This window comes from Styela clava, chromosome 6 (assembly GCF_964204865.1).
Source record: "Styela clava chromosome 6, kaStyClav1.hap1.2, whole genome shotgun sequence".
Taxonomy (NCBI): domain Eukaryota; kingdom Metazoa; phylum Chordata; class Ascidiacea; order Stolidobranchia; family Styelidae; genus Styela; species Styela clava.
In genome coordinates, this window is record NC_135255.1 from 9,319,501 (window position 1) to 9,334,913 (window position 15,413).

General features: G+C 35.9%; 2 protein-coding genes and 1 pseudogene across 2 annotated transcripts; 1 reads left to right on the plus strand and 2 right to left on the minus strand.

The window, feature by feature from the left end:
- Window positions 1-3,311: 3,311 nt before the first annotated feature.
- On the plus strand, window positions 3,312-5,842 carry LOC120331770 (large ribosomal subunit protein uL23m-like). The gene is made up of 4 exons (XM_039398917.2): window positions 3,312-3,489; window positions 3,719-3,841; window positions 4,573-4,726; window positions 5,414-5,842. The coding sequence occupies exons 1-4, from the start codon at window positions 3,449-3,451 to the stop codon at window positions 5,591-5,593; spliced, it is 498 nt and encodes a 165-aa protein (XP_039254851.1). The 5' UTR covers window positions 3,312-3,448; the 3' UTR covers window positions 5,594-5,842.
- A 496-nt stretch (window positions 5,843-6,338) lies between these two features.
- On the minus strand, window positions 6,339-11,340 carry LOC120331763 (ras-related protein Rab-21-like). Its single transcript, XM_039398908.2, has 6 exons — window positions 11,076-11,340; window positions 10,679-10,738; window positions 9,967-10,074; window positions 9,143-9,206; window positions 8,401-8,544; window positions 6,339-7,827 (listed from the first exon to the last, which is right to left on the minus strand). Exons 1-6 carry the CDS (start codon window positions 11,196-11,198, stop codon window positions 7,661-7,663), a joined length of 666 nt encoding a protein of 221 aa, XP_039254842.1. The 5' UTR covers window positions 11,199-11,340; the 3' UTR covers window positions 6,339-7,660.
- Window positions 11,341-11,347: 7 nt separating this feature from the next.
- LOC120331757 (3-hydroxyacyl-CoA dehydrogenase type-2 pseudogene) lies at window positions 11,348-13,124 on the minus strand (annotated as a pseudogene).
- Window positions 13,125-15,413: the final 2,289 nt, after the last annotated feature.

Below are 15,413 nucleotides of genomic sequence, written 5' to 3' on the forward strand. Positions count from 1 at the left end.
TGTAAATCTATCTAGTTAACGGAAATATGAATTTGGTCCATCATAGTTCCGGAAAAATCCAACAACATTCATTGCCCAATAGATATGACTAGCTGCGGCCAACCTGCTTGACCGTCGCGAGGGGCTTAATAATATAAATCGAAAACCTAATAGTGTGGGCACCGAAACTGCACATTTGATTGTATGGTATATACACATACAAACCGATTTTTTACGAGGTCGTTCCAACCAGGAATGGATTGGAGTACTGATACATGGCTAAATTTATCAATGCTTTCACGGTGAAACTACAAACACAAAGGGAATTTTTATAGAACTTAAGGTTTTTATGATTGGATTCAGAATATTGGTTCAGCTGCGATGATGAAGCTGAGCTGCAATAAACAAATTGTTTCGCTACATGGACTCTTTTTGAATCATACCCGAAAGAAATATCTAAAACAATTAGCGCAATTGTTGGTTCTTTTGGTACCACCCACCGTCGAAGCCTAGTGCCCTTTTAAATGCATATATTACAGCACACTGTAATAGACGATCTGAAACGGTCGAGGGGGTGAGTTTTTTTCCAAAATTTTAAACTACAAAAAAAGGGTTGAGAGCGCATGCGCAAAATGATTACCGATTACCACGGGACTGACGCAACCACTGGTCGGTTTAAACATCAAGTTACAAAACTATTAAAATAGATTGCAACAATCGGAAACAAAGTGTTTATTCAGTTATGTACAACTTCCATGGCAGCGTTGCTCAAACAGGTCCCCCGCTTCCCTATAGAGGGCGACCAACCAGTTTTTGGAAGGCTACTTGCAAAAGCATTAATAGTTTTTGAAAGATGTCCTCGGTACATCATGTTTGACAAAATTATTGTGATCATCTCTTTCTCACTCCATTATTCCTCTTTGATTGTGTGCGTGTTGTGTTAATTTAAATCAGGGGTTCCCAAAGTTGATGGACCTTTGACCCCCGGAAAATTCTTCTTATACTTTATTATTGCAAAATTTTCGGAGGTTATTTTAAGAGTGGTTTTACTAATTTTTGATTACTGCGATTAAACTGAAACTCCTAAAAAAACAAAGCGATCATTGAATTATTTGATTTATATTTAAATTTCCGAAACACAACTGAAAACTAACGAATAGAATTCAACAACGCGAAAACGAGGTAATGTTTACGACCACGACTGAAAATCTGTCTGAATAAGAAAAGTGTCTGAGTGGATGCGAAAAGGGGCATTGTTACGTCACTTTTGCATCTTGCTGATTGGCCAATGTCACGAAGTCGTTGCTCGGGGAAAAATCCATTGACCGCAGGCCAAAATTTGAAGCAGATGGATATTGGCGGCCAGAAAAGAGGAGCGTAAAAAAGGGTGCGACGGTACGGCTGGGGTTCAGGGCACGCTCGAGCTCAGGAATATTTTAGAAATAGGCTACAAGCTTGATTTTAAATACACCTAGCATTAGAGTTTGTTATGTAATAAAATTAATATATAGGACTACTTATAATAGTCATGTGATAGAATACCCTAGGAATAACAAGCACGATTTCCAACAATGAATTTACAACTGATAGCGACTAATGAAATTACTTGCTCATCTTGCATACAGCCAGTGATGAGCTAGAAAAATTGTAACAACCAGAACGTAACTGAATCGTGAAAATGTATTATATTTACAGCACGGTCGCATACGCTTTCCCGGAGTGGTGTTTTCCCCTTAAAATGGCATATTTTCATAAAGTTCGTCGTCACGTAACAATTAAAATTTATCCAGCAGACCAGGCACTTTTTTTACTCAGACAGATTTTCAAGCGCGATTGTAAACCTTGCCTCCTTTATGTTGTTTTAGGTTTTGATTATATTTCCAAAATATAAGTATATATGAGAAAAATAAATTGCTAGAATGGACGACGCTTAAATCAGTTGTCATTACTTTTTAATAACAGTTGTTTGATTAATTTTAAATGAAATGGTGTTTTTGAAGCGTTCAACCTGTCAGCACACGCCGGAACAGAATAAGCATGGTAAATATTATAATGATAAGGTATGGACGTTCACCCGAACTTTGGCCCCAGAAAATTACGCCTGCAAAAAAAATGAGAGTGTTTTGGAGTGTTAGCTCTTATAAAATGGTTTACATGTTTGAAACCAAAATTTGTATTAGAATTATCCGTTTACAAATACTAGGCTATATTTACCGCATAATGTGTGAACCTTATTCATGACAACTGCAACTAAAGATCCCCAGGGCGTAACTACGAAAACGAGACATTGTTTACAACCTTACTTGAATATCTGTCTGATTGACAGAAGTGTCTGAGCGACAACAGAAATTCCAACTCTATCCTCAACCCACTGCCCTATCTGTCTTCGATCCACTGCCATATGACCCTCAACCATCCTATCCTCGACCCACTGTCTATCTTCCTCAACTTCCCTCTCTCCGACCCACTGCCCTACCTCCCTAACCTTTCTATCCTCGACCCACCGCCCTACCTACTTTATTATTCCTATCCTCAACCCACTGCCCTATTTCTCTCAACCTTTCGGTCCCCGGCCCACTACCCTATCACCCTCAATCTTCCTATTCTCGTCCTGCTGTCCTATCTCTCTCAACCTTCCTAACCCCGACCCACTATTCTCCCCATTAGCTGTCTCACCCTCAACCTTTCTATACTCGACCCACTGCCTATCTACCTCAACCTTCCTATCCTCGACCCACTGCCTATCTACCTCAACCTTCCTATCCTCGACCCACTGCATATCTACCTTAACATTTCTATACTCGCCCCACTGCCTAGCTCCTTCAAACTTCATATCCTTGACCACTGCCTATCTACCTCAACCTTCCTATCTTCGATCCACTGCCTCTCTACCTCAACCTTCCTATTCTCAGCCCCTGCCCTATCTCCCCAACTTTTCTATCTTCGACCCACTGTCCAATTTCCCTAGACCTTTTTACTTTCAACCCATGCCCTTCCTCCCGCAACCTTTCTATTCCCGACCAACCGTCCTATTTCTCTCACCTTCCTATTCTCGACCCACTGTACCATCACCCTCAGCCTATCTATTCTCGACTCACAGTCCTATCTCCCTCAACCTTCCCATCCTCGACCCACTAGCCACTACCTATCTTCCTCTCCTTTACCCACTGCCTATCTCCCCAACCGTTCTATTCTTGACCCAATGTCCTATCTTTCTTAACCAAGCACTCTTTAAATAGCCCCGAAAATTTTGCAATGGTAAAGTATAAGAAGAATTTATCGGGGGTCAAAGATCGGGGAAAAGTCCATTGAGTCGAAATAATCTTATACCAAAAGAATGCTTTCAGCATTTGACTTTTGACCCCAACATTGCTCGCGAGAAGGTCGAGCCTAAATTTCAGCTGACTTGTGGTTCTTCAAAATACTGGAATAGGTTTGCTTCATATTTATCTTGTCTGGGGCCTTAAATATGTCTCGGATAAGAATTCCTGGTAAATTACCATATTTACAGTAAGTATATATAAACTAGACTAAATTTTCCTTTTATCAGTTTATTAATCACACTGTAAATTAGTTCAAAGCGAGGTCTGAAGGTCCTGAATTTTACAGAAACAAGGGGAGGCTGCAAGAACTAGCAGTAACTTTTGGCCTGGGCATGTTATAAAATAGATACACATGGTAGATGGAGGATATTTCTGCATTTGCCAACTTTTTGACACACTATTGACAACATTTTCAGGTTTTCCCCATTTTACAAAGGAGCTCCTCAGCGCAGATTATTTTTCCCTGATTGGTATGTGAAGTTGGTAAAACCTTATGTGAAAATGCCTTCAGATTATGTGAGATTTCATGTTCCACACGAGTAAGTCAATATTTTATTTTTGTACTGTCATAATTATTATATTCAAATATATATTGAGATGAAAAATTGTATGAAAATGGTCAAAAGCTCACAGACTTGTGATGAGTGGGTGGGAATTGTAGGGTTTTGATTGTCCTAATTCTGTAATTGTTAGCAGGATTGTTCAATCTGAATTTTAAGTATTTGTAATGTTTCAAAGTAAAGTATTTTCTGAACTTTGTATAGGATAATGTAATACAGGGGTTCTCAAAAAGTTTTGGTGTTATGGAGCTTGTGAAGAGGTTGACTAATATTCTGAGATGTATTTGCTGCTTTGTATTGAAAAGATATTCAGTATTCCAAACATAAACAAATAGATCGTAGAGCCCCTTACGTCTTATGCATAATTCAACTGTGTTGACATCACATGCTACACTTGGGTTCAAATCCCACCTCACCTGTTATAAAATGTGTAGGTAATACTAAACCTGAAAGATTCGGTCCCTCAGGGGCTGTTTGCTCACGACTTTGAAAGATTGGAACAAGGGAAAGCGTGATTAAGCGTGGTAAAAACAAAATTCAAGCTCAAATGGTTTTCAAACTTTGTGTTCAAATCTTATCCGATAATATATATATTTTTAATTTATGATTAGAATGTAGTACTATCCAACTAAGATAATGGACCATATCAGTGCAAATAGTCTTAAGAAATTTAACTAATTAGCAATTATTCATTCTCTTCTGATTTTCAGCATGACAAAATACGACTTGAAAGAATATCTTGAAAAAATATACGAAATACCAGTGGCTAGTGTTGAATTGCGACCTGTTCAATGGGGAAGATATCAAGATGAATCGAGAAAATGGTGTTTTACAGATCCTTATAAAATAGCACATGTTCGCTTGGTAAGAAAATCCATAATTAACTGTTTATTATTGGCTATTTTTTCTACGACGCCTTTTTGCCATAAACAAAGCCTTATACAAACAGCTAGTGGTATGCAAGGAGCCACAATTTATGGTGGGAATCTTTTCAGTTCCCTATCGCCTTCCTAATTTGTTAGGTGGCGGGCATGGGAATTAAACCTGAGATGCCAACATAGTTAAATATAACCCCTCAACTGCTGGGCCATCCCGCCCACAAACTCCCAGTTTTGGAATGCTCAGCTTAACAATCGAATTGTAAAGCTCTATACCACCTGTTATGGTCTTTGTACTGTATTAAATATTCAGGGATCATGTCTCGCGTGTAATGTTCAGATGAGTTTGTGATCATTCCCATATCTGATTTCTTTACAAAATATTAAAGAGTGCAATAATAAATATTCCTACCAGACTTCTTGTTCCTGGGCCCCTGAAAGAAAACAGCTGCTTTAGCAGAAGCAATCCCCATAAACAGATGCAGTAGAAGTGCTTTACCATCCTTGCTATAGTTGAAAGAATTTCTAACCATCTAGTTATTACTCCCAGTAGCAAAAACCACGACAATGATTTTTAAACACAGTCAGCACTGCAGCAAGTATTCTGTCATATTGACTACATGACATCCCTCTTTTGAGAAAAGGATTCTAAACATCACAATACCTTATTCAGGGGAAAGGCATGCAATTTGAATACCCGGATCTTACACCAACAGCTGAACAAAAGGATGAAAATCCAGATGATGTTACTATGTTTGAGAGATCACAAAAAGAACTTGCTAAACAAAAACCTAAAGCAGATCCTATGGACATTGAAGCTAAATTAAGTAAAGGAAATTCATGGTTTCAATGACACCAATAAACACTGCATAGTTCATATATGTACTCCAATGGCTACCGTGGTAGGTATGGATTTGAATGGCTGATAAATTATCCAGGTGGGGAGAGTGCTATCCTTTTTTGATTCACTTATGAAGAAAGCAACCTTTTTTTTTGTGCCTATAAAACCTGTATGAATGGCACAAAGTATGTGTAAGATCGGTCATAAATGAAGGATATATCTTTTTCATATTATTTAATAAAACGAATAACTAATTTTAAATTTGTGATTGTTGTTTGTGTTTTTTGATCATATCCGGGAGAAATGTGATGATATATTAATGGGAATTGGGGTTCCAATAGCTGCAATACTTGTATTGGCGACGCTTATGAATTGAATTGAGTGAAAATAGGCGACGCTTATGAATTGAATTGAGTGAAAATATTCTGGTTTTAGCCAATCTATTAAGTGCCTCGATCTTGCATATCATAACCCTAACAACGCTTTTACCAACATGCCCATTCGAATGAAAAACCTTCGTTGAAACCTGGATAAGAACAAAGTCCCCATCGCGGAGCATTTATGGAACTAATAGTCTTGGGTAGTATGGAGCATTCCATGATTACTACCAGTATATGCAGGACAAACTGACTCGGTGGATTTGGAAGCAATTAAACTCTACTTGTTTCATCAAGCTCCGAATCCAATTGTCTTATACCAGTAACACTGCTAGATTGCATAAATCTTGCAAACAGTTTCAAGTTTTTTAAAGTATTAAAAGTGTCCAAAGCCAATATTTATTAAGAGTTCCTTTTGGATGACAAAAGATTTGTAACAGGGATTGGGGCTGACATACTTCAAGTTGTGGATTTTCTTTTCTTCTGCTTGTGGAAAACAGCACTTCATCTATACTCACATAGCAAAACACATTGCATAACTTAATCATTAACAATCTACCTATTCATGCTTGTTGCAAGACTCTCACAATTAAAAAGGACATTTAAATATTTATTTGTAAGCTATGTAGAAATCAGAATCTATATTAATAGTTTGAAACTGGAGAAAAATATATATATCAAGGTATTGCGATGAAACAGCACAGGAGTTATTCATAACCAGGTAATTACTGTTTAACAACAATCCTAATTAAAACAATATATTCATTTAGCAAATTGGTAATTTCGCAGTTACCTAAGTGTTTCGATGTGATGTCTGAACAATTAATTTTAACGAAAAAGGGCGTTTTATCAAAAGACTTTGGTGATCAAAATTAATTACTCTTTCTGTAAAATCTGATCATTTTTGCTGCCCATTTCATGAAGTATATTTATGAATATATTATGTATGATTTTTCAATTATACATCCATTTACATAATTCAAAGTCAATCGCAAAAATAAATTTTCAGAAAAACCTCCCATTTGGGATATTTTCAACCTAAAACATAGGCAGGAATTCAAATCAGATGCGTTTTGAATTAAGGAAAATCACTGATGTTTATATACACTTAAAATTAACAACTTTTCATAATAAATAGATAGGGAATTAGTCACAACTTCGATTCCCAATCATACCAAAACTTCAAATATCTAATAAGACAGCATGATTTATTCATGCCATATAAATATGAGTCCCTTCAGGATTTTGGAGCAAAAAGAAAAATAACTGTGGAGATGGAAACTCAAAATTTTAGTCAAACTTCTAATGGTTATGAGCGAAGTGAAAATATTCAATAATCAAAGTTGATTTGAGAATTCTAGATAGATAATGATAGAATGCTTGCATATGAAAAGGTTTCAAACAAAATTTGGTGTTTTCATTGTTCGGAACTGTAAACTGAGTCAAAATTGCCATCAGCTGGATGTTGGCTCAGAGTATGGAGCTTTCTCAGCTCTGATTAGTAGTATTGATTTGTGGATAACAGGAAATTAACAAGAACTGCTGAAAAGTGCATGTAATGAGGATTGAGTGTTATGTCTCATGATACTTGGATCAGATCAATGTAGATATTTTGCATGCAAGATGTCACAGTAATATCTATCAAGTCCATGCAGGTATCTGTATAGATGTTGACAGTCATTGATCAACAGTCGTTCAAAATTTATGAATCTCCGCTTCCTCCGCAACATCCTCCTGATTTTGGTTGTTGAGCTGCGGCCTCTTCATCACTTACAACGACAACACCCCTCCGACTCGCATTTCGGGTTGATGCCGAACTCCCAGCCATTTGTGAACCGGTGTTTGTTGTCTGTTGTGTCTCCAACATACCTGCAATTAAATTGACTTAGGCTTTACCAAATCTGCAATGTAATATGTCACTTGTGATTTAAAAGATAATTGTAACCAGAGCTGGGGAGTTGTTCTGAAGAAACAGTATAATCAAACTTAATTTGTACTTTGGTCTGCCCTCCACCATGAAACATCAGTCCAAATGTATAACGATATGATACAAGTGAATCAAATTTTAAGAATAAACTTAAAAATTATTACTAGTAATTAAGTTGAAAAAGGATGGATTAAATATTTTTTACGAAGTATTGAAAAATTATAAACATAAAAAATAGTTCGATGGTTAGGAGCTGGAGCCACTAAGATTTCTCGGCCCGTCGGCTCCCCATCTCATGTAACTTCATGAAACTATTCTGGCAATAAAAGTAAGGCACGCTAATCCATCTTTGTTGAGATGCATTCAGAACGCTGTATTCTCATCTCGAACATGACAAGTAGGCTAACTATTGAAGAGGCAGCAGTTTAGCATACAATTTACCACAAACTTTCGAGCTATTTCTAAATCGTAACAAGACACACAATATTTGCGTCCATTATGAACCAAAAACTTACGTTTAGTTAAAGTTAGAAATAGTTCTTCAATTCCTTTATTCTGTTTTGCACTAGTATGTATATGTTTTGCTCCAACAGATGCCGCGTATGCTTCTGCATCCGATACTGTTACGTGGCGATCTTTTTCCAAATCAATTTTATTTCCTATTAAATGAAGGATTATTGTAAAATTGTTAACTATTCTGAATGTTTCTTTATAGTATATATAATTTATACTGATGGTTTGACATATAATAGGCATTCTTATTGGTCCTTATCTTCTGAGGATGACTATATAATATAATATCATCATACAGAAAGCAAAGTGCTTTTGTTGATAGAATGTGGTATAAACTGCTAATTACAGACATTGAAAGTCAGACAGGAATAATCTTGACAAACAGCTTCGATATAACTGAGTAAAACATTTTTATGGGGTATTTGCACACCTCCATGATGAGCTAGACTCATTAGCCACTAACACATAAAGATTTTCCATGTTTTTAGAGGGAGACTTGAGAGGGAAATTCAAACTCATTGGATATCATATTCATTGCCTTTTATAAATTCTCTGTTGGCATGACACGATTTAGAGTAATATATAGAATATCCTACTCCATTTTAAAAAATATTATTTTAGATAATATGCGGAAACAGTGGCAAAAACTATAGGCTACTACTATTATCTTGGTATACGAAACAAGAACTATGCAAGGCTATCTAGACAAAATAGAAATCTTAAATCAAACAAAACAGTTCATACCTGCGATTACTAAACTAATGTCTTCTCCCAACATTTTTCTGAGTTCTTTCACCCAGTTTTTAACCTTGATTTCAAAAACAAACAAAATTCTGATTATTTGTCACTTTAATAAGTACATTGACAATGATCCTAGTCAATCGAAATATATTCGCGAGATACTTGGGCAAGTTTTAACTAATATGTTTTACACACTTTACTCTGAAAGAAGTTCTATATCAGCAATCATTAACTTAAAAGAGAGCACTCTTGGTGAAGTGGAAGGAATCGATCCCGAGGCCTTTTAAACTATTATCATCGATAGGTAATTATGCCAAACAGTTGACAATCACAAATATGTAACAATTACGCTTGATCATTCTTTGAAATGATCACAAACTACCAATTATTTTAGAATTATTTATGTAAGCTCACAATAATTCAAATTCAACTTTTTTACTCAAAGGGTACAAGCCTGTTGTGAACATATAGTAGTAAACTAAGTCAGCGGTTCTCAACCGCGGACCCTTGGCTCCCTGAGGAGGCCACAGAGCAGTTGAAGGGAGGCCATAATGCTACGCGCAAAACAGATTTTACATTTATCTTGACAAGAAAACTCCCCGTTCTTCTTAGTTTCATTTCTGGATGAGGTGTTTTCAAGTTGTTGAGCATGAATTGTTTGAATATAATGGGATTTGGAATCTACCAATCAAATTAGCACTATTAAGACCACTGGAATGATAAACAGGGAGCCATGAGTGATGAAATCCTCCGAAAGGGAGCCACGAGCCGTAAAAGGTCGGGAACCACTGCACAAAAGCGTTTATCAATACATTGGAATGTTATACCTTCTGAAAAGAGTCTTCATCTGTGATATCATAAACTAATATTGCACCATTACTGTCTCTGTAGTATATTGGACCGAGTGCATGGAACCTTTCTTGTCCTGCAGTATCCTGTTGAGAGAACAATCATAAAAGTCACTCAGGCATGAAGTAAGTGTATTGAAGCAAAATTTAACTGTTGCGTAATAACCGGCTCAACAGTTGTGTTGCTATGCGAAGTATAATGAACACACTTGCTGTGGAATATAAACGAGTTCCGCTTGTTCAGATATCTTGTGGGTTATAATTATGTATGAAAATATTGTGGAATCCACACTGTCATTGGGTGGTTCAAGTAATCGGCCTTACATCATCAAGTCCATGCATGTGAAACGAACAACTGGTTAACTCTTCGCAACCTTGACTGGTAAGTACGTAACCAGATGAAAGGCCGTGGCTAGCAAAAAATGGTAATTCTACCCTAACCCAAGAATTTGAATAGCAAACGTAAAATATAGGAACAATATTTTGGTAACACAGTTTAGTTAGTTCAACAGATTACAGATTGGTTTCAGTTGAATACACAGCTATTGAAACAAATTAGGTATCTTATAAAATTTCATCGTATTAAATACCACAATAAAAATATGCAACTGTTTTTAGCATATCTGCATTTCTTTGTTATTAATTTTCAGTCAAATCAAGTTTTTCTTATAAAGTACTCCATGATATTTACCCATATTGAGAGATTGACACGTTTTCCACCAACATTTAATTTCTTATTCAAGAAAGATGCCTAAAAAGAAACAATTTATTATTAAGTTTTTAATACATTAGCAAAATGTTACATATTTCTTTTGCACAAATTTGCTGATTGCTACAACAGCAAATAGGATTAAATAAATATATAGCATACATGCTTTTAATGAAATCAAAATCATGTTTTAAAGAAGTAATTTATGGTAAAAGTTATTTTCCTAAAGGTTTCTGCTATGTGGAGTGCCGTTCCTTACAGCTCTATTAGTCATAAAAAACTTGAATGAAAAATCTTTCGGAGACTCTATAATCCTAAATAAAATTATATATACCCTAACCAACTTCATAATGTTAGGATTATGATCAGAAAAGTATACCTGTAGGGTGGTAATATGTTTGTCATTAAATTTATCTTCACAGTATCGTAAGACTAGAGATGTTTTTCCAACACATCCTTCACCAAGCAGGACAACTTTAAAATTTGTCGTCCTCGAGCCCATTTTTGGCTCCTTATTTTACCCTATGGGTGGAGCGCACTTGCAAAAAGCAAATATCAGATTTCTTATTTTGAAACAATGACAAAAATTTGCATATACAACAAATAGAAGAAGTCAAACCAGGCTATTATCTATTTATGAAATATATTAAATCTAAAGAAAAATAGCAGTGGAAATAAAAAAGATTGATTGGCAGTATCAAAGGAATTCAAGAACACACAATTGAAAATTATGCCACATTCAAACAGTATAAAGTGAAATAGATTTGGTTGATTGAGTTCAAGATATTGAAATATGAAAATTTCCTGTTTTTTTAATCGCAGAATGAACAGACGACACGAACGTTCATGGATTTTGAATTTCAAAATCATATAGTATGTGAATCATCAATTACCACACATAATATATTCACTTTGAATGGATGCATCGAGTGTGTAAAATTTTTTTTATATGACATTTATTCATGCATGTTGATTTGAACAAGGCTTGTACAAGCAGCCATTGATATCTAACTATATGTGAGGACTTACTATTTAAGAACCGGAATATCGGGATTTGAACACAAATTTTCTATGCTAACACTGCTGCGCTTCAACAGCTAGGCCAGCGGTTCCCAAAAGGTGCGCCGCGAAAACTAACAGAATTGTGATGAACATAACTGAAATATGATTGAATATTATATTGTATTTATTTTAAATGTTCAATTGTTTCTTCTTCCAAATGCTGTGCATATGAATCAATAAATTCATTTCACCTTTCTATGTCGTTTACTTTGTGTTACTTATTGTCTGCCGTTACGTAACAATATAGGTAACCACTATTTGCTGGAATTTCGTGATCTACATTCCTTTTAACTGCTGAATCGAGTTTAGCGAACATGAGTGATTTTTTTAGCATTTCAAATGATATTGCATAGACCCACATGTTTACAAACTTTGAAAGGCATAAAGTACGCATTAACGATCACAAAATTGAGTTTTGTTTGGAGGCAGCATTTTTTTTTCGTGTAAGTGCACCGTGAGTTTTTTTCTCTGATAAAAATGGTGCGCGCGAACAAAAAGTTTGGGAACTGCTGAGCTAGGCTATTACGAATATAGAGATCTCAAGGCACCATCTAATTTTATAATAGTGCCATTGATAAATGTGTTCTCAATGATAGACTGTGCTAACATAGCATATTCATCAGGATTACCTAATCTACTTGGGTATAGATTTTGATGTGAAATCAACTTCTGAATATTCTCAGGAATTGTCATAATATTTGGAGTACTGAAATATCCAGGAGCAATGGCGACAGTTCTGATTCCTTGCTTGCCTAATTCTCTCGCAAGAGGCAAAGTCATAGCAGCAACAGCTGCTTTACTAGTTGAATGAGAAATGTGGCTTCTTTGACCACAGAATGCAAAGGTACTAGAGGTATTAATAATCACACCTCGCTGGCCGTCTTCGTCAGGTTCATTTTTTGCCATCTCTGGTACAAAGCAGCGAATGGCATTAAAAGTGCCCATAATATTAGTATCCAATATTTCTTGGAACAAATCTAATGGATGGGGTAAATCGCGGCCAATATTATATACTGCACGGGATGTTGACGTCCCAACACAATTTACAAGTACATGCACAGCATCAAATCTTGCTAATGTTAAATCAACTGCTTCTGATAAATCTTCTGTGTTTGTGACATCACAAGGACAGAATGCACAATTATCTTTTCCCAATTGTTCCACAGCTTCAATACCTCTAGATTCCGAGCGGTCAATAATGGTTACTTTTCCACCTTGCTTAACAATTCGTTGAGCAGTGGCAAGACCAAGGCCAGTACTCCCACCAGTTACAACAGCAACAAGCTTTCCTAATCGAAACACCATAATAACTAAATATTAGCTTCTTATATACATAAATATTAATTAGAATATATCTATAGAATATTGGGAAATATATAACACAATAATTATATCCATATCAATATTGTAATATCCATTACAATAATTACAGTCGTAAAGATGATTGTATATTATATTGTACTACTTGTAACTACTATATACACACAACATTAACAATAACATCAAGGAAAAATAACTTAGAATTTGATCAGGTGATATTTATATTTACTTCCTCAAAGATTGTATGATATAATTCGCTTGTATTGAGATAAATATGGCTTTTGTTATTATAAATTACAAGGTGAGATTGACAGATGTTTTCTACACAAAATTTTAACAGGTCCCATTCATGGTTTGTACATGATATGAAAAGCAAACAAGACTATTTAATGAATCATATTAGTACATGTCCAAAGCATGGAATCTATTAGTCATTCTTAACTGGAATTAATACATTTTCAAGCTAGAATAGAACCCAAATGATCTAAACCAGTGGTTCCCAAACTTTTTTAAAAATATTCCATGGCGGGCCCTTGCAATTTTTTTAATGATTCACAGCCTTGTGCACTAAAACAAAAATCAATACGTCGTATAATGGAAAACGCTGAAACGAACAAAAGTATATGGAGAAGTTTAATGGGATGGGTGCACTTGTTTTATTGTAAAACAGCATTTAAAAGCAAACTGACATAACTAAACTGCCTACTGAAACTCCCTCCTATACCAACAAACATGCAAAAGGCAGCATCAGCTACACCTCTGCAGTTAGTTAACTTGTAAAGACAGCTATCACAGGCTTACAGCTTACATAACAACAATGGGGCAGCGTGGTCAATACCGAAAGTGAGAAATCACTGTCTCCAGCAGTGATTGCGATGCAGCAAAAGGCGACAAATGTGTATTTGCAAATTTAAGCACCTAATTTTTGTATTATTGAGCTATGAGCCATATAACAGATTTCTTTTGCGGACCCTCCGAAAGTGCTTCAAGGACCCCAAAAGGTCCGCGGACCCCAGTTTGGGGACCACTGATCTAAACCTTTAGCATAGAGTGTTGCATGGAATTGAGATGTCAAATAATGAACTTCATTAAACATTGGAGGAATAATACTGTACTGTACAAATAAAATTTGTATCAAGATGTAAATTACTATAACTTTAGGTCTTTTACATTGATACTGTTAACATGGGTTTACAGAGTCGAAATCTTACCTATATTAATTCAGTGATTAGATCATTTACATGAAATTATGGTGAACAGCCCTATTAACAAAGGAAACTAAGGAGCATTTCCTAAACTAGGAACCAGCTCACACAAAACAACACAGCAGTAAAAATTGTATTTCACAACATGGAATATCCAACAGACTGATAAACAAGTAAGAAAAACATGCAGACTAAATGTCATAACATAGTAAAATGAAATTCATAAATGTCAGAATGTTGCGGGAATTGATATGCATTATTATCACCAGTTATAACAGTATACTGGTATACAGGTATAATGTGATCATACTGCCATCAGTATCTCTACTGCTGTATCAAGTCAAGAACAGAGAGGGCATAAATTAAATTAAAACAATGTAATTATCCCTCTAAATGTATAGTCCAGTCAGACAGTAGTCTACTGCTGCTTAGTGGTCATGGAGTAAAATTTCCCGGGTCTGGTATAGTTTAGTACCACATCCACTTCTAGTTGGCCTGGCTCAACAATTTTTGCATATGTCAATCCTAACCCCCACCTGACAACGTCACCGAAAAATTACGTCATTCCGACGTCACAGTGGCGTAATAAGGCCCACCGAAGTATGCGGATGGTCGTCCAAAACGCGCAGACGAAAACCCGAAATCGAGCAAGCTATTTCTCTCGTTTTCTCGTCGCAACGATCTCGATAGGAGAGAGATCGCCGGCTTTAGCAAGTTCTTATCGACGGCGCAGATGTCATTTCGGGCGATTTTAATTATACTTTGGCAATCCCTATGAAGTGATGGTGACGTCATAGTGACGTAATTTTTGAATGGCATATTCAGGTGAGGGTTAGGAATAACATATGCGAAAATCGTTATGCTACGCCCACTGGAAGTACTTGTGGTACTAAACTATACTAGACCCAATTTCCCAATACACGTATGAGCTAACCTAATTTCCTTCATATTTCAGTATTTGGTCTTGCTATACAATCTCTTACAGTCTTATGTATGGATTCAACTTCATCTGTTCATTAACATTTCTGCATTCACATACTTTAAAAATTAGGGCATCTTTTTGCAGTTTTCAGGTTTAGTAGCTAAAATTTTATGTGTCGCACTACCGGTACACAATTCAGCAATTACTG

Excerpts from the sequence above, each read along its gene's own strand:
- LOC120331770 (XM_039398917.2), top strand. The coding sequence starts at position 3,449 with ATGTCTCGGATAAGAATTCCTGGTAAATTACCATATTTACA. Across the intron at positions 3,490-3,718 it reads GGTAAATTACCATATTTACA|GTTTTCCCCATTTTACAAAG; the intron begins GTAAGTATATAT and ends CAACATTTTCAG. Across the intron at positions 4,727-5,413 it reads AAATAGCACATGTTCGCTTG|GGGAAAGGCATGCAATTTGA; the intron begins GTAAGAAAATCC and ends TACCTTATTCAG.
- LOC120331763 (XM_039398908.2), bottom strand. The coding sequence starts at position 11,198 with ATGGGCTCGAGGACGACAAATTTTAAAGTTGTCCTGCTTGGTGAAGGA. Across the intron at positions 10,075-10,678 it reads GTGTCAATCTCTCAATATGG|GATACTGCAGGACAAGAAAG; the intron begins GTAAATATCATG and ends TTCTCTCAACAG. Across the intron at positions 9,207-9,966 it reads ATGAAGACTCTTTTCAGAAG|GTTAAAAACTGGGTGAAAGA; the intron begins GTATAACATTCC and ends TTTGAAATCAAG.